The sequence below is a fragment of the Balaenoptera acutorostrata genome, chromosome 5 (assembly GCF_949987535.1).
Source record: "Balaenoptera acutorostrata chromosome 5, mBalAcu1.1, whole genome shotgun sequence".
Taxonomy (NCBI): Eukaryota; Metazoa; Chordata; class Mammalia; order Artiodactyla; family Balaenopteridae; genus Balaenoptera; species Balaenoptera acutorostrata.
Genome location: NC_080068.1, coordinates 46,861,030 through 46,885,211, shown reverse-complemented (window position 1 = coordinate 46,885,211; position 24,182 = coordinate 46,861,030). Strand labels below are relative to the sequence as shown.

The 24,182-nt window shown below is 35.2% G+C and overlaps 1 protein-coding gene across 1 annotated transcript in view; it reads right to left on the bottom strand.

The window, feature by feature from the left end:
* Positions 1 to 24,182, bottom strand: part of ANTXR2 (ANTXR cell adhesion molecule 2) — a 154,600-nt gene that overhangs the window by 55,628 nt on the left and 74,790 nt on the right. The window contains exons 13-16 of the mRNA XM_007165603.3: positions 13,518 to 13,562; positions 12,584 to 12,676; positions 6,413 to 6,580; positions 6,015 to 6,095 (exon numbers count right to left, since the gene is read on the bottom strand). Of these exons, the coding sequence (XP_007165665.2) occupies positions 6,015 to 6,095; positions 6,413 to 6,580; positions 12,584 to 12,676; positions 13,518 to 13,562 (387 nt within the window). The remainder of the gene's footprint in view (positions 1 to 6,014; positions 6,096 to 6,412; positions 6,581 to 12,583; positions 12,677 to 13,517; positions 13,563 to 24,182) is intronic.

Sequence of the window (24,182 nt, the reverse complement as noted above, 5' to 3'; positions counted from 1 at the left end):
GTTATATGCTGATAACTATAGATTTGACATCAAACCCCAGATTAAAAAAATAATAAATATTATAAAGGATCATAGCAAGAATCAGAAGCAAAAGAGCAAATCATATCACACTTACCTAATTTCCATGATCAAATAATTTTGGATCACTGGTTTGGTTAGATGGGGGAATACATAAATATATGTTCAGCAAACTATTAAACAAATTAAATTCAGCAAACTATTTAACAAAATTTATTAAATATCCTTGGAATATGATGGTAAACTGAGTTTATACTATTGGTGGGCTCCTAGCTTTACCGTATTCATGTCAATTAACTGTGTAGAGTGTCAACCTGTGGACAAGGCTCTCATGGAGTACCCCACTGAGGTCTGAACAGTGGCTTGAACTAAGTGACAAAAATTCTGGAAGTAGCAAAGCCATCAAGAATAGGTACTATGAAAAAAGATTAAGTCAGACTGTGTCAGGCACATATAGAATCATATATTTGACGGAAAAGCAAATCAATTAATTGCACTAACAATTGATATTTACTAAGCTTAAAGTCCTGCATTTAAATAAAAACAAATTAAAAAATCATAAATCACATCTATAGGTGAAGAGTGAAAAAATTGGAATTTTAGTTAATAACACAATAAAAGTTTACTATCTTTTGTCTATATTTTTGAAATACAAAATCTTTGAAAACTGAAAGTTTTGTGTTAAGTCTGTCACCAAAACCTAACCTGAACTAACTTGAGAGTATTTATGGTCTATATTTATCCACTTGTAGCAATTAATATTTCTGTAGCAGACTGTCTCAATAATGAGCTGAGGAGATGATGCTTTACATGAAATATGATATATGGACTGTATCAGATTCCTAAAATCTGAAAAATTCTGAATTCTGAAACAATTTAACCCCAAGAGTTAGAATAAAAGGCTTTAGGATTTTATTAGACAGAAGTGTGACCAAATTACTAAAAAACAAAGGAAATTTTGGTCAAAATAAAGGAAACATTACTCTTCAATCATGGAAAAATGAATGATGACTTAACCTGCTGGGGCAACATGTAGAATATTCTAGCACTATAATTTAAGAAGAATGTTAGATTTACTTGGTATCTAACAATGTGCTTGGTACATGTTAGACACTAGATAAATATTTGTTGAATGAATAAAAGAATGAGTACAATGCATCATTCAAAAGCACAAATATATCAATTTATCCAAACTGAAAGATTTCTTATCATCTATTCCCAATATCGATATCAATATCGTCTATTCCCTTCCATTCTGGTTTTAATCCCCAACTTCCAGACTATCTTTTTTTTTTCTTTTCTTTAAAAAGAACCTTTAATAAATGGTCCTGGGAGATAGCCTCATCCACCAGAGGGCAGACAGCAGAAGCAAGAAGAACTACAATCCTGCAGCCTGTGGAACAAAAACCACATTCACAGAAAGATAGACAAGATGAAAAGGCAGAAGGCTATGTACCAGATAAAGGAACAAGATAAAACCTCAGAAAAACAACTAAATGAAGTGGAGATAGGCAATCTTCCAGAAAAAGAATTCAGAATAATGATAGAGAAGATGATCCAGGACCTTGGAAAAAGAATGGAGGCAAAGATCGAGAAGATGCAAGAAATGTTTAACAAAGATCTAGAAGAATTAAAGAACAAACAAACAGAGATGAACAATATAATAACTGAGATGAAAAATACACTAGAAGGAATCAATAGCAGAATAACTGAGGCAGAAGAATGGATAAGTGACCTGGAAGACAGAATGGTGGAATTCACTGCTGCAGAACAGAATAAGGAAAAAAGAATGAAAAGAAATGAAGACAGCCTAAGAGACTTCCGGGACAACATTAAACGCAACGACATTCGCATTATAGGGGTCCCAGAAGGAGAAGAGAGAGAGAAAGGACCCGATAAAATATTTGAAGAGATTATAGTCGAAAACTTCCCTAACATGGGAAAGGAAATAGCCACCCAAGTCCAGGAAGTGCAGAGAGTCCCATACAGGATAAACCCAAGGAGAAATACGCAAAGACACATAGTAATCAAACTGGCAAAAATTAAAGACAAAGAAAAATTATTGAAAGCAGCAAGGGAAAAACAACAAATAACTCCCATAAGGTTAACAGCTGATTTCTCAGCAGTAACTCTACAAGCCAGAAGGGAGTGCCATGATATATTTAAAGTGATGAAAGGGAAGAACCTACAACCAAGATTACTCTAACCTGCAAGGATCTCATTCAGATTTGACGGAGAAATCAAAAGCTTTACAGACAAGCAAAAGCTAAGAGAATTCAGCACCACCAAACCAGCTCTACAACAAATGCTAAAGGAACTTCTCTAAGTGGGAAACACAAGAGAAGAAAAGGACCTACAAAAACAAACCCAAAAAACTTAAGAAAATGGTAATAGGAACATACATATCAATAATTACCTTAAATGTGAATGAATTAAATGCTCCAACCAAAAGACACAGGCTCGCTGAATGGATACAAAAACAAGACTCAAATATATGCTGTTTACAAGAGACCCACTTGAGATCTAGGGACACATACAGACTGAAAGTGAGGGGATGGAAAAAGATATTCCCTGAAAATGGAAATCAAAAGAAAGCTGGAGTAGCAATACTCATATCAGAAAAACTAGACTTTAAGATAAAGAAAGAGACAAGGAAGGATACTACATAAAGATCAATGGATCAATCCAAGAAGAAGATATAACAATTATACATCTATGTGCACCCAACATAGGAGCACCACAATACATAAGGCAAATGCTAACAGCTATAAAAGAGGAAATCGACAGTAACACAGTAATACTGGGGGACTTTATCACCTCACTTACACTGATGGACAGATCATCCAGACTGAAAATTAATAAGGAAACACAAGCTTTAAATGACACAATAGAACAGATAGATTTAATTGATATTTATAGGACATTCCATCCAAAAACAGCAGATTACACTTTCTTCTCAAGTGTGCATGGAACATTCTACAGGATAGATCACATCTTGGGTCACAAATCAAGCCTCAGTAAATTCAAGAAAATTGAAATCATATCAAGCATCTTTTCTGACCACAACACTATGAGATTAGAAATCAATTACAGGGGAAAAAAATGTAAAAAACACAAACACATGGAAAAATAAATGAATAAATAAAATAAATGGTCCTGGGACAGCTTACTATTAACACACACAAGAAAATAATAAAATTAGTACCTTGCTTTACCTTATTTTACAAAGATAAATTCCAGATGGACTAAAGGTAAAATTTTTTTAAACTTTCTGAAGACAATACAAAAGAACATCTTTATGACATCAGAGTAGGGAAAGATTAATTAAACAGGACACAAAGTGTAAATCACAACAAGATTGATCAAATGGACACCAAAAGACACTTATCACAGAGTATTGTCAAAAATTTCTCTTCCCCTGGACTTTGAAGGTCATGTTTGCCCCTAACTATCTTGTAATCCACAAACCACTGTTCTTGGCTGCCTCAGAGATTTTGTTCATGATGCTTCATCTGTGGAAATACCCATTCCACCTAACTTCACCTGATGAAACCCTACTCATTTTCAAAGATAGAAGGCCTGTATTTTTGAAGAAGCATTCCCAAATTCCTCCAGGAAGAGTTAATCTCTCTTCCTCTATACACTCAAGAGTACTTGACACCTACCTATAAATGGCCCAGATCACATTCTGGAATAAATTTTATTTTTGTATGTATCTTGTTTCCCAAACAAATTTTAGGTTTCTTAGGGCAAAGGTTATAGTTTGTACCCACTCCCCAGTATCACCTAATGCCATTACTTGTGCATATTTATAATGCAAAAATTATTGAATTAAGTCAAAATTAGTACGAGTGAAAAAAGGCCAAAAACTAAATTTTAATCATGAGAGTTAAAAGAATACAGAAAGTACTGACAAGAGTCCTGGAACCACTCTCTGTTTTTGCTAATACATCTTTAGTGCTAGCACTATACCCAACACTCAAAAGGATGAAACTTATTGAACAAATGAGCTAATGTCTAACTTGGGGGACAGAAAACTAAGATAACACATGAAAACAATTTAAAAACCTGTAAAGTAAAAGTCTAGAATATTGAAGAATAGTGTTGTTATATGTTGTTCCAGAAGCAGAACTCCAGATCATGCATTAATTTAAACAGGGGCACAAATTTCATTAAATATAGGAAATTTCTATTAACCACAGTGGTTTGGTAATGAAAGAGGCTGCTTCATAAACCACCTGGTTCTCTTTACTTATGGTCCAAGCAAAGGGTAAATGATCTGTTGGGAATATTCCAGGAATATTTTCTTAAATTGCTTCTCCAAATGGCTGAACTCAGATGTTTATAAAACTACCTCCGGGCTTCCCTGGTGGCGCAGTGGTTGAGAAGCTGCCTGCCAATGCAGGGGACACGGGTTTGAGCCCTGGTCTGGGAAGATCCCACATGCCACGGAGCAGCTGGGCCCGTGAGCCACAACTACTGAGCCTGCGCGTCTGGAGCCTGTGCCCCGCAACGGGAGGGGCCGCGATAGAGAAAGGCCCGCGCACCGCGATGAAGAGCGGTCCCCGCACCGCGATGAAGAGTGGCCCCCGCTTGCCGCAACTGGAGAAAGCCCTCGCAGGAACCGAAGACCCAACACAGCCAAAAATAAAATAAATAAATAAATAAATAAGAAAATCCTTTTAAAAAAAAAAAAAAAAAAAAAAAAAAAAAAAAAAAAAAAAAAAAAAAAACTACCTCCATCTCATAGAAGTAAGATCTAAAAATTTAGATGTTTTGGTATTTTAAACACCTAGCTAGAATCATATAACACTAAATATAGCTTGGCACTGAAAAATAAATATTAATCTCATCAATTATTTCATCCTTTAAAAAAAAAGCCCATCAGACCTGAATAACCTAATGTCCTCTGAAGCTGAAATGAATGAAGTTCATGCACTTGTTAAAACAGAATGATGATCACGTTGACACACAATGAAAAGATTCTGTTATTATTACTAACAGTATTGTGTCTCTGAACCAAACCTGCTCATTGTTACATATGAAAAGGTTTTAAACTATTTTTCTTACATCGATACAACAGGAAATAGTGCTTATATATTAAAGAAATTATAAAGCTGGAGTAATTCTAGCCAAATTTCCAAAAATAAAAAAGCCTCAAAAGGCTTCCTTGGGACTTCCCTGGTGGCACAGTGGTTAAGACTCTGTGCTCTCAATGCAGGGGGCCCAGGTTCAATCCTGGCCAGGGAACTAGATCCCACACGCATGCCGCAACTAAGAGTTCGCATGCCACAACTGAGGAGCCCATGTGCCTCAACTAAGGAGCCTGTGGGACGCACCTAAGACCTGGCGCAACTAACTAAATAAATAAATATTTTTTTAAAAAAAGGCTTCCTTGATAGGGAAAATGCATACACATATATGTGTGTATGTATTTATGTATGTATTTTTATACATAAGTGTGTGTGTGTATCTCACCATTGCAGATGTCCATAACGCTTTATAACTTGCAAAGCACTTTCACATTTTCAAGAAATTAGATTAAATCAACTTTGAAGGCAGGAAAATGCTTATTTATACCTAAAGCAACAGAGGATCTGAGGCATGTACCCCAGGCCTCAATGCTAGTAAATGTTAGGAAGACTTACTAATCCCCACTCTGCCCTCCCCACTGGGTAAAACGTCAGAACAGAACGTGATGTCGTCCAAGTCAAAGGCTGAAGCACTGAGTGTGCTTATTAAAGTATGTGTACAGTGGACCTTAATTTTTATGTTACTTGAAAAGGGCCTCGTGTTAAACTGTGGCTTGAAGACATATTCTAACGATAGATAATCATTTATTAAGCACCCTACGTAATAGGAATTTGCATGAGACAATAATAATTCCTTCTTCAGCTGTAATGAGGACTTTAGGTTCTTTTTGATTATTATTTCCCTCCCTTCCTTATACACACCTGAGCGGTCACTATTTTCCTAACACATCCCCACATACAAACCTCATCTCCTTCCTGAGGTCGCATCAAGGACACCCGGTCATACTGCCTCCGCAACAAAGCCCAGAGTGCATCCAGCCGACCCTAAAGGGAAACATGATCTGTAAATCCCTGGGGAATGTACTCGGCCTCTGCTTGTTAAATAAATGAGCTAAACTGAAGAAGGTAAAGCCTTATTTTCTCCTCTCATTTCTTTCATAAATTTAATGAATAAATAAATAACAAAAATGGAGTTTCTTGTTACTGAGAAATATTCAGTTGTTATAAGGTAAACCAAATGTCTGTTATTTGATATACCTTGGTCCTCCTGCAGATGGTTGGGGAGGGTGGGCAGGGAGACTAAAAGGATTACAGTTTCTCTAGGAAGTTGCCATTAAATCCCACAAAGTTTGAACAGTCACCTTAATTGGCGTGTACCACTTTGTCTGAGGAGGCTGGAGTGTGGGTTTGGGTCGAGGTGGTCTGGGCCTAAGGGGCTCCTCTGGTTCTTCAGGAATGGTCACCACAGCATTTTTGGCTTTCTCTAGCCTTGCACCTTCCTCCGTAGATCCTTTATCACCCCAACGAACCTTTAAAACAAGGGGAAATACTGATATCAGACATATAGTGGCCTAGAGGAACAGGCTCTCGTTTAGTTGGTTCTTTGATTCACCACTTCAGAGTCCAAAGATGAGTAGGTATCCTAGCTCCAAATTCCTACTCTTCTGAGATTTAATAGGTTTCTCACCACTCATGTATTTAATATTAAGATCCTAGAAGTAAAGATCCTTTATAAAAATCTGGCATCTATTAAATCTGATGCAGCCATTTCTCCATTGTTTCAAATAAGGAGTTAATTTGTGTTTTACATACAAAATGCATGACAGTGTGTAACTCTATTCTCTAATTAGGTATGTTCTCCTTCTAGCTAAACACATACCCGTATATACTGATGACACTGGGTGAAATAGATGGTAATGATGATGATAATTAGCATTTATTGAATGATTATTATGTGCCAAGCTGCATTTAATCCATACAAAAATGCAATGAGATAGATACTATGTTTTTGCTTCCAGATGAGGAAACCGAGACACAGAGAGGTTAAGTGATGAGCCCAAAGCCACACAGCTAGTAAACAGCAGGACAGGGATTTGAACATATGTAGTCTGAAGGGGGCAGTAAGTTTCAAATAGGTTTGAATTTTACAAATATATTTTATACAAAGGAGTTAATTTTTCCTTCCAAACTTTCCATCAAGTTTGACTAAGGCAAAAAGTATGATTTAAAATTTAGCCTTTGGAAGTAAAATAATTATATATTTTTTCTCAACTTTGTAAAGCTCAACTTTGTAAAGTAGCTCTCAGTCTTTACTTCCTCTACTCATATGAGTATGGTTATTTGACATATCAATTTTTCATTGAGGAAGACAAATCTGAAAAGACTCTGCTTTGAAGAGAAAAATTCCGGGACACCAGGGAATTCCACAAATTTGGGAGGATTCCTTTCTCTGAAAAACCTAAACATTGAAAACAAGAAGGTCAAATGATGTTTTCTTTATTTTTCAATGAAAATTGGCTAAATTTTAGCCAAATTTTTTCATGTGTGGCATGTGAAGAAGTTGTGGTCCCTGGAGAAAGGCTTTGTCCAACCAGGAACAGTAGAGAAGTCTAAAAACCAAGGACGTTACCAAAGAAGACAAAGATAAGTGAAGCTCTAAAAAGAAACAGGAAGGCCTGTCCAGGGCACACAGTGGCTCACCAGAGTTGAATAATTTCTACAAAGAAAAAATGATTAAATGCTTTTTAAAAGCATTTTAGGGCTTCCCTGGTGGCGCAGTGGTTGAGAATCCGCCTGCCAATGCAGGGGACACGGGTTCAAGCCCTGGTCTGGGAAGATCCCACATGCCGCGGAGCAGCTAGGCCCGTGAGCCACAACTACTGAGCCTGCGCATCTGGAGCCTGTGCTCCGCAACAAGAGGGGCCGCGATAGTGAGAGGCCCGCACACCGTGATGCAGAGTGACCCCCCCACTTGCCGCAACTAGAGAAAGCCCTCGCACAGAAACGAAGACCCAACACAGCCATAAATAAATAAATTAATAAATAAAAATTAAAATGGAGATTTCTTAAAAAAAAAAAAAGCATTTTAATGACCTGAATTAGTGGGTAGGAATACAGATGATTACTGTTCGTAGAAAGATCTATTCATAGCTTTTTGATAAGGCTTACTTAGATGTTTTTACTTTTTTTTACTACAATTTTAGAGTAGGTTTTCAATTTCAAGTGGACTCTGTTGGGTCATTAAAATGTATCTGTATCTTTCAGTGTTATCAGTGGTACTAGAATGTTCTTTATGAGGTCGTTAAACTTGTCTTAAACACCATTAAACCTTTAGAATGAGATAGTTGGCTTTCCTTCCAGAGAAATGACCTTCTCTTTCAAACCACAGTGTCTTCACCTAGATAAACTAAAACTTTAAAAATCTTTAGATATATCTAAATTGAACTAAAAAACTTTAAAACCAGGACACATCTCCTGCAGTTGTAAAGTCTCAATTTTAAGGGAAAAAACAAAAAACAAATTAAGATACATAGTCAAATAAATATATGAGTATCATAACAGAGAGAAGTAATTCAGAGTAGAAATATAAGTAGGTAAAATTTAGATCCATTCAGAAATGATAGATTTTTAACTTAGATTTTAACTAGCCCAGGCTTCACAGTTGATATCCTAGAGGTAATGGTACTCATATTCTTCCTCCAAGTATCATTGTACCATTCTCAGATAAAGAACACGAAGACAGTTGAACTAGAGTTCTGACCCAACATCGCATTTCTAAACGTGCGATACATAGTTGCTAAGGTCTAAAGGAAATGCATTACATAAATCCATTAGTGTTAGTTCATGAAGTAGCTGTTTTATCATTATTATCACCATCACCACAGACAATACAACAATCAATTCTCACTCAAACTAGGAAACACTTTATATAGAGTTTTCCTAAAATGCTTAAAAGCAATTAAATATATATATACACTTATATGTATAAATTTTAATATTTTAGTTTGACCACATTGAGATAGTCAAAAAGGATAAAAGAATAACAAGAATAGATTGCTAAAGGCAGTTTTAACAGAATTAATATATCTGACTTTTTACTATTTAAAAAAAAGTGCAAGCTTGATAGCTAAATTCTTCCAATTCTGCTTGGTTTTCATGATAAACAATGAAATTCCATAATTTCCACAGCATATTTGGAGGTTGTATCATAAAGGAGCAATTTCAGAACTGAGAAAAGAAACAAAAACAGTTTCACGCGGAACTGGCAGAAACACACATTTGAAGCCATTAGGTATTGTGGATCAGTTGTGCTAACAGCTGTTATTAACATCAGCTCAGTTCCAGCTTTCTGCAAACTGTGATTATGATAGTGTTTAAATATTTAGGAGGAAGAAAAAATTTCTAGGTAAAATCCCTATACTGGCTTAAAATAACATTGAGTTATGAAGATTTATTCTTTAGTTCAGATGTGCTCATAATTTCTATAATTCCTTTCACTTTCCACAGTTTAAACTGGGGAATTTTTTTTAAGGAAAATACTTTTCAGGTTTGAATAGGCACGGTTTTAAAACAAGTTATGTTTTCTATTTTTCCTCTCCAAGTTTAAATTAGTTGATGTTTGAAAAAGTCTAAAGGCACTTAATTCCTAGTTTATTTTTTTCTTTGTTTTTTTTTGGCCTCACTGTGTGGCATAATGGGATCCTAGTTCCCTGACCAGGGATTGAACCTGTGCCCCTTATAGTGGAAGCATGAAGTCTTAACCACTGTACCACCAGGGAAGTCCCTCAGTTTATTTTTTATTGTGTATTTTTACATATTGTGTTTCCCCTTTGTGAAGCCCACATTTACTTTCTCATTTTTTTCTTCATTCTCATTCCCATTTCCATTTCATTGATGGAGTACTACATAAAATGTAGCCAAAATTATCCATGGCTAAAATGGACTCTGATTTATTAAAAGTGGGTGAGTCCTTCTCATAAATTTTCTTCAGCTATAAAGCTAGGGCAATATAATTTCACATTAATTAAGCGTCAATAACTAAAACACAAATAAATAAATTTCAATTAAATTTGAATTAAATTAAATTTTACATTTTAAGTAAAAGAGTCAATAACTCTTAAAATGTGAAATGTGAGTTACTCAAGAATGTTCATGGGCCCTTGGCTTTCTTGACCATATTCCAATAATATGCCTTTTAACTCAGAACCCATTCAGGAGCTCATGCATAAACTTTTCTTTTCTGTAGAAAGAGATCTTAATCTTTGGAACATGGAATATTGGAGTAACAAAAATCTGCCACAATCCCTCGTGTTTTTAGCAAGAACTAATATATCTGAATCTCATTGTCATGTGGTATTTTATATGTGTGGATTTCAAAATGGAATTAAGTTTATTATTCTGAATATAAATTAGTACATGCTCACTGTCAAATAAGTTGGGAACAAACAGGGAAATATATAACACAAATTGAAAATCACTTCATTCAGAGAATGCTACTAACATGTTGTGCTATTTCCTGTCAAACCCTTTTCCCCCTGCATACATCTTTTTATACACACATTTTGGAACAAGACTAAATAAACTAAAAATAAGCTATGACAGATTACATCTGGATATTCATATGTAACAATTTTATTTACAATTGTATTTTTTATATACGTAGGGACATCCAATCCACACTCTCCCCAACCTCTCCAATCCTAGAATGACACAACAAAGGCAAATGAAAGGAAAATACCTTCCTTGCATGTCAAGCAACAAGAGCTAGCCTCACCATGTTCTTTTGTACTGCTGGATATTCCCAATTACCCACCTGAAAACACAGAAGCAATATTTTCTCCAAAAGACAAATGTAGTAAGTTCTAGCACCTGCCTTTTCCATGGCTTATTGGCAATGAGGTACCTGTCTCAGAAGATATTTCAGCAATAAAGTGGCAAGCTCTTAGGAAAATGTGCATTATTTTAAGATCTAATGTGGTCAAGAAAATGAGAATCACTATCAGATGACTTAACCACTTTAGTAATGACAGTCATTTAAGTAAGTCTGGGCTTCTTTTGAAGAGTACTGAAATTTATGCTGAAAATGGGAAATTCTCCTCGGGAATCTGAATTTTATTGAAATATATAAAAAGAGAAAATTGTGGGACTTCCCTGGTGGTCCAGTGGTTAAGACTCCACGCTTCCACTGCAGGGGACACAGGTTTGATCCCTGGCCGGGGAACTAAGATCCTGCATGCCACATGGCACAACAAAAAAATTTAAAAAAAAAAAAAAGAAAGAAAAGAAAATTGCAACAGTTGTGAGGTTGTTAATTAGCTTATTGATTTTTTTAAATTAATTAATTAATTTATTTATTTTTGGCTGTGTTGGGTCTTCGTTTCTGTGCGAGCGCTTTCTCTAGTTGCGGTAAGCAGGGGCCACTCTTCATCGCGGTGCGCGGGCCTCTCACTATCATGGCCTCTCTTGTTGCGGAGCACAGGCTCCAGACGCGCAGGCTCAGTAATTGTGGCTCACGGGCCCATTTGCTCCGCGGCATGTGGGATCTTCCCAGACCAGGGCTCGAACCCGTGTCCCCTGCATTGGCAGGCAGATTCTCAACCACTGCGCCACCAGGGAAGCCCAGCTTATTGATTTTTGCTGGCAGTAATGGGAGAAAGCAGATATGACAGTAGGAGATGTGCAAAGATTGCAAAACACATAAAAACTCTTTCTTATCAAGAAATAAAATTAAAGAATAACTAATAAGAAAGAAATGCCAGGATCTGTGTTTAATAATAAAGTCACCATATCATGAGAAAATTCCTCCAATTTCTCCTCCGGGAGGGATGTTGGCCTATCTATGCTGTTGTTAAGGGCTCAGTGCTGACAGTGCTTGCTTATTATTAATTAATCCATCACTTTGAAAAATATTTCTGTGGTGGTAAGAAGACCTCATTTCATCTTCAAGATATAATATTTAAGTTCAATTATAGTCCACATGTTTTGCCAGTCTAAAAATTTAATAGTCTATAAATGATATTTAATATTAATTTTGATTATTCATAAGTGGTAACTAAAACCTGTAAAAAAAAAAAAAAAGCCTTAAATGTATTTCCTCTACATTTGTGATAGGGTCTTATCCATGATATTGAATATTTTAATATTTTTCTCCTCAAATAGTACTTAACTATTGGATCTTTTCAAAGACAAGCATTGTTGCAACTTTAAGTAGCTGGCTTCTTCAAAGTTGATGTTCTCCGTAGTAATTTTTTCCAAAATAGTAAAAAAAAAAAACCCTAATTTTGTTTTGCCCTTTAGAATTCAGACATCTTATCAATGTAGTTCTTTGTCTAATGAAGTCAGTTCTTCTTGAATAGTTCTGCAATGGCTAGGATTATTCCATAGAAAAAAATTGTCCAAAAAAGACCTAGTGTTAAGTAAAAATGGATGATATTAGGATACTGAGTTGTGAAAAGTACAGTTTCCATGGCTTGATAGTTCTAAAAATACATATTCTAGATTAGCAGCTTCTAATTTTTTTTTAAGATACCAACCTCCATTCTTTTAATTCCTCCAACCCCTCGACCACCATAATAAGAAGCATCCACGGTTGGCCATTTCTTGGTAGGCAGAGGTTCTTCTTCCTCCTATGTGGATACAAGTTTTTAAAACTGAGTTTAATTGATTTCTTAAAATATTGCTGAGTCAGAACCAACTCACATTTAAATATTTTTCCAAATAATGACACTGATATGGAAGAAATATAGTAAAAATTACATATAGCACATGTGGATGTACTTATGCTTATGTGCATAAATTTCAAGTGAGGTTCTACAGAATATGAGGACTCCTTCCATTCCACAATTTGAGGAATCTACCTTATTTCACTAGGCTACCAGAAGTTGCTCCTTAACTATGAGCATCATTTGGTTTTTCCAGATTTATTCATCACTTCATAGTTAAGAAGATAAAACATTAAAATTAGGACCACATTTCAATGATCATTTAAAGCCTCAATGTATGTGTAAATTTAAACTCTGCGAAATTTGTACTGAAAAGATAGGTAGTTGAGAAGCTTTGAAAATGCACACCACCATATTTTCTGTTGTTAACACAATTTTGGCTAACAGAGTAATGTAAAAGTAATAATCATTTTGAAGAAAGTAATAATATCCTTAAACTGCCAGCTTGGATCTTCCAACTTTTTGTAAATAAGACAAGTGACAGCAGAACTATTGATATATTGCTATAAAAAGTAAATTAAATCTCTATGTACTATTGATCCTGATGGCTAGTCTATGTTTATCAACGTGTGAAGGTCCCGTTCCTCTAGCACATGAAAGAAATCATGAGAAGACAAAATATAACTGATTTTCATAATTTCAAAAGTCAATACATAGGTATCACAGTTATCTAATAACAATGTAATTGATCAAATTAGGGATAATATCTAAATACACCCACATCACTTATTAGGCACTCATTTACCTCTTTCGGTGCAGAGGGTGGTGGTGGAGGAGGATCCTTGATAACCTGTACCAAAAAAACAAAACCAAAAAAACAATCAAATGCAGAAACTTCAGTGTCACAGGGAGGAGACAGAAAGGATGTATAAAAATAATTAGATTAGTAAAATACTGTGGTGGCACCAAAGATGTCTCAGATGAACCCAGCCTCCCAAAACATATGCCCCCCTTTTGAATCTGGGCTTGTTTGTAACTAGCTTTGGACTAACTAGCAGCTACTAGGGTTTTTTTGACTAACTCGCTAGCTAACTAGCACATTCATTCATTTTATCTTTATGATATAGATATAGCTTCAGTTTTTAGGTAAATAACAAGAGCAAAAATTGTCAAATACTTTGCACTAAGTGGCTCTTCTAATGCAAACATTTTTCACTAGATTACATTATTACTGATTACTACTACTAATTACAGATTACTACTCAAATGGAGTAGGAATTTACCAAGTCTTCCTGCTATGATTCACTGACTTTTTCACAAATTGACAATACAAAGTTAGCTTGCTTTAGATGTGATAATAGAGAAATTAACATACTCTCTTTCCCCACCTTTTAACCTAGAAACAAATCAACCTCTTAGCCAAGAGTCCTTTCCTGTGAATCATTACTCAATATATTATTTCATGAAATTTGATGTGGTTAATTCTTTATGTGAGAGGAATACAGACTGAGATCAAATTTAAATGACCTTTACTGGTACTGGGGTATCTGGACTTTCATACCATCATGATAGAAAATTACTGACCAAGTGCCAGTAGTGTCTGATAATTCAAGTACACATCCAAGTCTCTATACTAAGAAGAAAATCTGTTTGAAAATATAACTGCTTCACTTTATCTAAGGTCAAATGTTTCAATTATGTTATTAAATTTTTAAAATTTTAGAACAATAGTAGCTCTGAAAATGAATATCATCAAAGCATTATTACTACTGTTCAGGTATATTCCTATTATCATGAATATGTTTTTTAAAGACTGCATATATTTTAAAGATATATACTGAAACATTTCTAGATTAAATGATATAATTCTGATATTTCATCAAAATAATTTGGGGTGGGGAAGTAAAGAGGTTATATATGAAATAAATTCAGCCATAAATTGAGAATCATTGAAACTAAGTAGACATGGGAGATTCATTATTTCAGTTTGTCTCTTTGTATATGTTTGAAATTTTCCATAATGAAAGGTTTTTTTGTTGTTACTGATAATGTTTAGAGAATTGACTCATAATTTTCTTCATATATATTACTTTCATCATCAAATTTTAGTTTAGATCTAAATCTCAGGAAAAAAATGCAAACAGTAACTACAATTACATAGATATAACTGGACAGTAATTTAATCTGAATGAATCTTGAACTAACTCATTGTAGCATTCAAACTTTTGAATGCTACAAGAAATGCTGTTACTTCTATTTAACCCTTCTGTTTAATTCAATTCTGTCTTATCAATAAACATAAAATCCCAGTTCTTTTTACTGATATTGAAGGATAGAAATCTGTGAAGTTTTACATTTAGCCCAGAAACAAATGCCAGGAGAGGATAAAGATTTAAAATAATACTGTGGTAAAATAAAATAAAGGTTATCAAGCTACAGGTGCATTTCCTTTATAAAAAGGAAGCACTCATATTATCAACCTGCACGTCCAAAATCAATCAATGAAAACCAGATCTATCAATATTTCACAGTCAACAAGGTCAAAACCAACCTAATAAGCTTCATTTAAGAGCCAACTCTTCTTCCTATCTTCCTTGTTTCTTTCAAGTAAATCACTCTTTCCTTAAAGTTGCAGCCTTAAAATTTTCTCATAATCTATAATTTATTCTCACTTCTAAATGACTTCACCAAATCATTTACCATGTTCAAAAGATTCTTTGAAATATTCTTCTCTCTCTCTCTCTCCCTCTCCCTCTTCTATCTTTTCCTCTTTTCTTCCCCCCCACCATGAATTCCCCCAATCCTCTCAGAGCAGATCAGATTACCTTAATATGTACAGATGCCTATTTGTTCTCCCCTAGCATTGGTCACAATTGATAATTTTATCTAATTCCAAAACACTGTAACTTCTAGGAGGATGGATTTTATGTCTGCTTTGTTCCTCACTGTATTCCCAGTACTTAGTAGAGTGTCTAGCACAAAGGAAGGAAAGAAGGGAAGTTAGGAAGAGAGAAAAAGGAAGAAAGTGGGAAAGAGAAAAAAAAAGATAGAGGAAGGGATAAAGGGAGAGGAGGAGGAAGGAAGGAAGATCACGGGAAGAAGGAAGGATTCTTTGCATTCCATTCCTACTATCACTACCTAAAATCATGAACTCAAGATCTCTGGACCTTAAAAATATCTAGTACAATATTTTTCAACTTCTCCAATACACATCCAACCAAAACTTCATTATTCTGAAAAATTCCCAGCTAGCTGTTGTCCAACTATGTTTGAATTCCTGCAATAAAGAGTAATTCACAACTTCACAAAGCAATTTATTCCTTTGGCAAGGAACTCACAACATTTGAAAAATTTTCCCCCAAAAGAAGCCAAAGTCTCCTTCTCCGTAGTTTCCACCCTTTAGTCCTGATCCTAGAGTGTGGAAACACATGCATACACACAACTATTTTTAATTCCAGAAAAGAGCAGTTCCTATTTTTGAATACTTGGATAATAACCATATATCTATTGAACTTACACATCTGGAAGCTAAACATCACAACCATTTTTTGCATAACGGTCTGAGTTATTGGGTCATCTTGGTCAGTTTCTTCAGTATACATTCATTTGAACAATATCTCAAAGTGTGGTTTCCAGAACTGATAAATAGCATTTTAAGTGTGGCTGATCCATTATAATTAAATGCATGGTGCTCAGGCAAAACAGATGCACCCCAGCAATCCTCACTTTGATTCTATGCATTTTAACTAATAACATACTGATAACATTGATTGATAGTCTATAATTACCATAGCTTTATTTTGGCATCAATGCCTACATGTTTTATTTGTAGCTAAATTAGACCTCTAGCTTGTTCCTCTATCTCTAACTCATCCTTCATTCTAACCTGTGTAGCTAGGTCACTATTTTTCTAACAGAAGTTCAATTGATTGTTTCTCTAGTCAAAATGGATCAAAGGTTCCAGTGGCCACAACTGAACTAGAGGAATTACCGAATTTTGGGAAGAAGCTTACCACTCAGTTTTGCAAACTACCATAAAGTGCTCTCCAGAGTTCTCTCACTAGAAAAAGCCCAAGGTACATCCTTCATTCCACTAAGTCTGAGTATAATGTACCTGAACTCATTTTCATTTCCTTGTGAGGATTTCAAATTTACTCTGCTTATTACGTGTACATCTTGTACTGATATATAAATTTCTGAGGACTTAAACAGTATCCCCAACCCTGTTCTATGTTATATCTCCTAAGAATTACTGAACATCCCCCTCCATAACACTGCCTTTTTCATGTCATATTTATCATGCTGATTATCCTGCATAGCATCAAGTTTTAGCATTAATATGGGTAAACTGAGTCTCAATTTAAAATCCTCATATGACCACTGGTGACAAACTCGCAGCACGATAATGAGAGGCATCTTTGCCTTCTTTATCAGAGACTCTTTATCTGTTATCATAAGCCACAACCTGGAAAACGCAAACTCCTTTTTCAGTACATCTACATGAGCCACCTCTTGAACTGTCATTGTTCAAATGCCTCAGCACGGTATAGTTCGACCCTAACACCCTATGTATAAACATCCCTGCACGTGTACCTCTAACTCCAGGCTGACTGAAGATCCCTTTGCTACCCCCCAAAACATGACCATTTCCATATTAATTCCCATCCAGTCGTTACAGAGTAGTCTACCAACTTTCTATTGCTTTACCTAGAAGCTTTAAAACTTCTAACAATATACGTGCTGCACAGTTGAACAATTCATGCTTCATCAGTTTGGGTTTATATGTTTATTTTGGAATTTTTCAATTACCCCTCAAAACTGTAGATTTCTTAGGGGCAATATCATTTCTCCCTCTTTGAAAATATCACAGCACTTAATAAAGTGCTCTGCAAACAACAGATACTAAAAATATGATTGAAAGTGAGCTGAAGAAACTAGCTGAGAATGTTTGCAAAGGCTCATAGCCAACCTCTAAATTTATAAGAAAAATACGGAGGGGAAAAAAAAGATATAAATGATAACCAATAGAGAAAGATTTCCATGAAACTAAAATATTGCTAGTTCCAAAGAAAATGAAGTATCAAATTTCTCTTTCAACCAGTAAAGTCAGAGAGCTAATGAACTCAAAGACAGACGGGAAAATATAAGACCATGCTAAGTTTCTTCATTTGGGAAATAAATTTGATTCACTGTAGGTCCTTTCCAAAATGAAAATTCTAATAGAATGATAAAACAAAATACATATCACAATATTTCCACCAAGTCTTTTTCTTCTATGCCTTTACATAATTAAGTAGGCCATATGTCTACATACATTTGTATTCACCTTATTCCAGAAAAGAACTTTAGGGTTTGTTTTTCCAATAATGTGTAATTAATCTTATGTATGACTAAATGCATTGCTTATTATAAATTTAAATCAATTTTGAAATCCTGGCAAGTATATTTTCTACATTGTTAACAATGAAAACAAAACCCTTAATACTCTACATAAATCAAATTTTGACCTAGTAGATTAAGAGATACCACCACCACCACAACAAATAACAGCACTTTCAGAAACTGAAGCAGAGCAAAGGCTCATCTGTATGCTGTTAATACTATTAACAATAATGACATTTATTGGTGCTGCCATATGCCACGCACTCTTATATTTCTCTCATTTTCATAGTAATCTTATGCTTATTTTAAATACAAGGAGAGGGAGGCCTGAATTCAGTAACTTGTCCAAGGACACACAAAGAGAAAACATTAGAATTAGTATTTAAACTGGTCCATCTTCCTTGAAACTCTGGGTTCAACTTCCTCTGCCACATGACATCCTTTTAAAATAAGGTTTGGATTGCAAAGGGAAAGGGTGCAGGAGAAAAGGCTTAAGATGTGTTGAGAGTTTATTACTTGCTGGGATGCATGCATGGATGGATGGTTAGATAGATGGATGGATGGATAGATAGATAGATAGATGGATAGATGGATATAGACAGATATAGATCAATATTTATGGTAACTGTGTGAGATAGATGTTATCTTCCCCATTTTATAAGGATATAACATATTCATTCATATGCCCACCATCATTGCCCTAGAAATGTTGGAAGAGGAAATAAGTTTTTTGTGTGTGTGTGATGTTTCAAAATGCTCCCTCTCTCCATTCTACCACACAGCTTCATAAGTAACAAAGGAGAGTGAAAATAATCTGAAGCCATTCAGCCCCAAAGCCAAAAATGGCAAAAGTCTGTGTCCACTGATATTTCTACATTTCAGTAAAATTAGTGCAGGAGAAAAGGAAACCTGACTGTTGGTCCAAATACATTAAAAATAACAGTCATGAGAATCCCATTCTTGTATTAAATAGTGCAAGAATACATTCATCTTTGAAAAGGATGTATTCATAAGCACCATATTTTATGAGAATTTGCAGATTTTAAAAGGCATAATATTGCCTAGTTGCCAGGATTTTTTCCACTTAGCATCCTTCAGCTCGGTATTGAAGATTTTGGAAAACACTTTCACCACTTTGTGAACCATATGCAGACTTTGATTCTTCTCCAAGTTTTTTTTTTTCATTTGTTATTATCATCATCAGGGAGGATTACATCTCATCTACTTAGCTGTTAGAATGAAGATTTCAGTTTGGAGGAGAGCCGATTTCTTAAAGAAAAAAAAAGTTAGCTGCTTCAGGCAACAGTCCTTTTGATCTGCTCATTAACACTTTTCAAATGTTCGAGTGATGTGGGCATTCTTTGAGCTAGAAAATGTCAGTACAGGAGCCTGCAGCCAGCTTGATGCAATCATATGTTCCAATATTCAGAAAAGAGTGAAAAGAACTGTCAACAGTGAACTGCCTTGGATTAAAAAAAAAAAGATACTGTATAACAACTGTAGATCAAGTAGTATTTCAGAACCGATTCTTGCCAGTGACAGAAACAAATGCCCAATTTATCAGCAATGTCATCTAAGCGCCTAAGAGCCCACAGACTTAGACAAATCATTCTTAGTGTTTACAAAAACTTGTTTAAAATACATGTGGGATTTCCTTTCATTCTTCCCTTTCTTTTTGATAAAATCAGAGAACAAGTGTAGCGCCTTTCCTCTCATGAATACAAAGTTCTCTGACATAAGTATTTGGGAAGCCCTTTTCTGAATCCCGCAAAGTTAGGTGCTTTCAACATCCAGACCAATATATAGTCGAGGTTCTCTCACCTCCCTTTCCTTTCCTCCTTGACAGACTCATCAATGTTCAAAGAGTCTGCTTTGAACAAATAAATAGCTACTTGGAAGTCTGGACAATAAATATAATTTTAAAGGCCAAATGAGGACTAGGAAGAAAAGTGTGAGAGTATATACTCCCGGAGTTAAGTAAAGGTGCTGCTGTCAAAGCAAATAAACTAAGACCAGGAAGGGTTTGATACCGTGTTTTGTAAATGATGCTCTGTTGGAAAACATCACCATGGAAGCAATAAGTACTAACATCACACTATTTCAAGGAGGCAACCAAACATAAATCATTTTAATTAATGGTGCAAGGAAGGCATATTAAAAATTTAAATTACTTCTGTTTTATTGTGCATTCTAAAAAAAAATCAGGCTGCTCTCAAAGTAACTCAATAAAGGCATCAAGAGCCCTCCTCAACAATAAAGAACAAGTGCAATGTAGAAGCATTATTACTATTTAGAAAGAACAGCACAGCTGTTGCTGGCTAAGAAAATGACTCCATAGAGCTCCAGTGAGATATATCCTCATCACGAAAGCTCAACTTACTTATAAGCAAATTGGGCTTTAAAAAGATAACTTTTTTAAATGTTTTTTTTAAATTAAGATTTATGAGATCTTTCTGTAATGTCTTAAATGCACTAAGGAAAAATGAGCTTGCAATTTTCCCTTGCGGATGGAGAACTTTGGCCAAGGACACTAGATCAAAGTGAACATTTATCATTTCCAGCATATTCAGATATTTATTTGCAGCTGGATAACACACTCTAATTGACAACACTCCAGAAAGCCTTTGTTTGCCACCTCATTAGCCTTACATCTGTAATTCTGGAGAATGTCTGGTTACTCCAAATGATGCAACTATAGGACTGTCAGTTCTGCCATCCTGATAGTAAAACAGATCTGCCATAAACTCAACATACATTCTAAGCTAACAATGATGAAAAGAGTTGTATTTTCTGATATCTCACTCATGATTCAGTACATGATTTTTTTAACCTCTCCTACCCCCTTTTTTAATTTAAGGGAAAAGGAAGGATGCTGCTGATGTCTGTTATAGAAAAGCGGTTGTAAAGGATGGATGTGAGGATACTCAATGAGCAGGATACAGACTCGTAAACAGATGGTGAGAAATAACTTCACACAAAAATGAAAACTTTCCCCCTTACGGAATAGTTTGCAAACTCAACATACTCCGTAATTCACTAATGGTAGCACCTAAAATTCCAGCTTTGCATAAGGGTTCTGTTATTATTATTATTATTATCACCAGATAAAGTTCTCCAAATATCATTGGTTTAGATCCTATTTGTCATGGAAAACCTAGGTACACAGAGGACACAATTCTGCAACATTTTAAATGATATCATCTCTCTCCTTTATCCTTGAAAATACTCATTAAAATGAACTGAAAGATTGAAAATTTTAAAATAGTCTCATATTAAAAGCATCATTGGTGGCCAGATATTCTATTGCAGGGGGTTTTCTCTAACCTTTTTTATTCTATGTCCCTCTTTGGCAATCTGGTGAACCTATGAACCCCTTCCCAGAATAAATAAGCTAAATTAAAATACACAGGATTAAAAGGAATCCAATTGTATTGAAATATAACTGTAAAAATCTATTTTTAAAAACAAGAAACCAAATCTGTGATACAGAAATACTATGTGCTTCTTTATTAATTCATTAAATTATGAAATATAATAGTAGGTCTAGGAACTATTATAATTTTTTGAAGTATAATTGACTTACAGTAGTATATTAGTTTCAGGTGTACAGCACAGTGATTCAATATTTTTATACCATACACACTTATAACAATATTATAGACTATTTTATCTGTGCTGTACATTACATCCCCATGACTAATTTATTTTATAACTTGTAGTTTGAACCTCTTAATCCCCTTGCCCTATTTCACCCATCACCCTCGCTCTCCCCTCTGGCAACCACTAGTTTGTTCTCTGTATCTATGTCTGTTTCTGTTTTGCTATATTTGTTCCTTTGTTTTTAGGTTGCACATATAAGTGAAAACATACGGTATTTGTCTTCGTCTGTCATAATCTTGAAGTAGTGATATGTATCTGAATATGAATGGGATTGTTCTGGCCTCTTACAGCAAATAACAAGCACCCTGAGAAAGCTGACCATGCAGCTTTGCTGTCAATAGGTCCTAATAACATATATACCTTGGATACTTCTGAAAATTAGAAACCTGTTTCTTCAACAAATCCCTGGTCACTCTGAAACAGTGAGTAAATTCTACTCAGTATATAAAGCATTGCATATTTACTTTACAGTTACCCAAAACAAAAGAGAATGGTAATTCTAATTTTAAAGAATGAACATTGGTTTTAATTGCCGTGGAACCATCTACCATCTTAAAATCTCTTGTACTTCATAAACAGTTTTTGTAATGAGTCGATCTAGAAACATATTACATGTGAATTCCCCAAATCAAGAGTCCTGAGCAGTGATTCTCAATCCTGGCAATTATCAGAATCATTTAGGAAATCTATTAGTTTCTTAATGCAGCTATAACAAATTACCACCAACTTAGTGGTTTAAAACAACAGAAATTTATTTTCTTACAGTTCTGGATGCCAGGAGTCCAAACACAGTCTTACAAAGCTAAAATCAGGTGGTAGAAGAGCTGATTGTTTCTTCAGGAGCCAGGGGAGTATCTGCTCCTCGCCCCTCCCAGCTTCTGGTGACTGTCAGCATTCCCTGCCTAGAAGCTGCGTCACTTCAATCTCTGCCTCCATGGTCACACTGCCTTTTCCCCTTCTGTGGTCTTATCTCCTCTGCCTCCCTCCTATAACGGCACTTGTGATGGCATTTAGAGCCATCTAGGTCATCCTAGATAATCTCCCTATTTCAAGATCCTTAATTTAATCATATCTGCAAAGCCCCTTTTGCCATGTAAGATAACATTCACGGTTTCCAGGAATTAAGACCTGGATATATTTAGGGATCATTACTGAGCCTATCAGAGGGGCTTTCCTAAACCATACTGATCCCTGGAGATGTCTCACCCAACCGCCCTTTCCCCCCAGAGAGAGGCACTACCAATGGCAATCTGACAGCTACTACTCTGACAGCCTTCCAGTTATTAGGAACAGAAAAAAACCTGAGAACCACTGCTTAAGATATAAGTAACACTGTCATCTCTGAGTCATTAATTAAATATCTGTGAACTTTTAATCTCTGAACAATGAATGGTTAAATTATTTCATAAGATTTTTTTAAAAATATGAAATGATTGAATGAAGAATGTGTGACAGATATCCGTGCCTCTCTTCAGGGCTTTTTTTCCAGTATTTCTATCTTTTTTTTTTTTTTTAACATCTTTATTGGAGTATAATTGCTTTACAATGGTGTGTTAGTTTCTGCTTTATAACAAAGTGAATCAGTTATATATATACATATGTCCCCATATCTCTTCCCTCTTGCATCTCCCTCCAGTATTTCTATCTTGATAAGAGCTCCTGAGCATATGATTCCCGAGGAGGTGATTGCTGACATAATCTAAATGTGCCTGAAAACAGACATTTTAAGCTATTTAATCATGTTTTAGTTGAAAGATTCAATATTTGGCCCTAGCACTTAAAAGACAATCAAACCAAAGAAATTTGTAAAACACCAAGCTGAAATAAATACATTTCATTTCCCATGAAAAAGTAATATTACTGATAATGATAAAGTGCAAAATGATCCCTAATAATTTAATGCTGCTAAAAATTGTTAAGCTACAGAAATATAGATCAGTGGAACAGGATTGAAAGCCCAGAGATAAATCCAAGCACCTATGGTCAACTAATCTATGACAAAGGAGGCAAGGATATACAATGGAGAAAAGACAGTCTCTTCAATAAGTGGTGCTGGGAAAACTGGACAGCTACATGTAAAAGAATGAAATTAGAACACTCCCTAACACCATACACAAAAATAAACTCAAAATGGATTAAAGACCTAAATGTAAGGCCAGACACTATAAAACTCTTAGAGGAAAACATAGGAAGAACACTCTTTGACATAAATCACAGCAAGATCTTTTTTGATCCACCTCCTAGAGTAATGGAAATAAAAACAAAAATAAACAAATGGGACCTAATGAAAGTTCAAAGCTTTTGCACAGCAAAGGAAACCATAAACAAGACGAAAAGACAACCCTCAGAATAGGAGAAAATATTTGCAAACGAATCAACGGACAAAGGATTAACCTCCAAAATATATAAACAGCTCATGCAGCTCAAT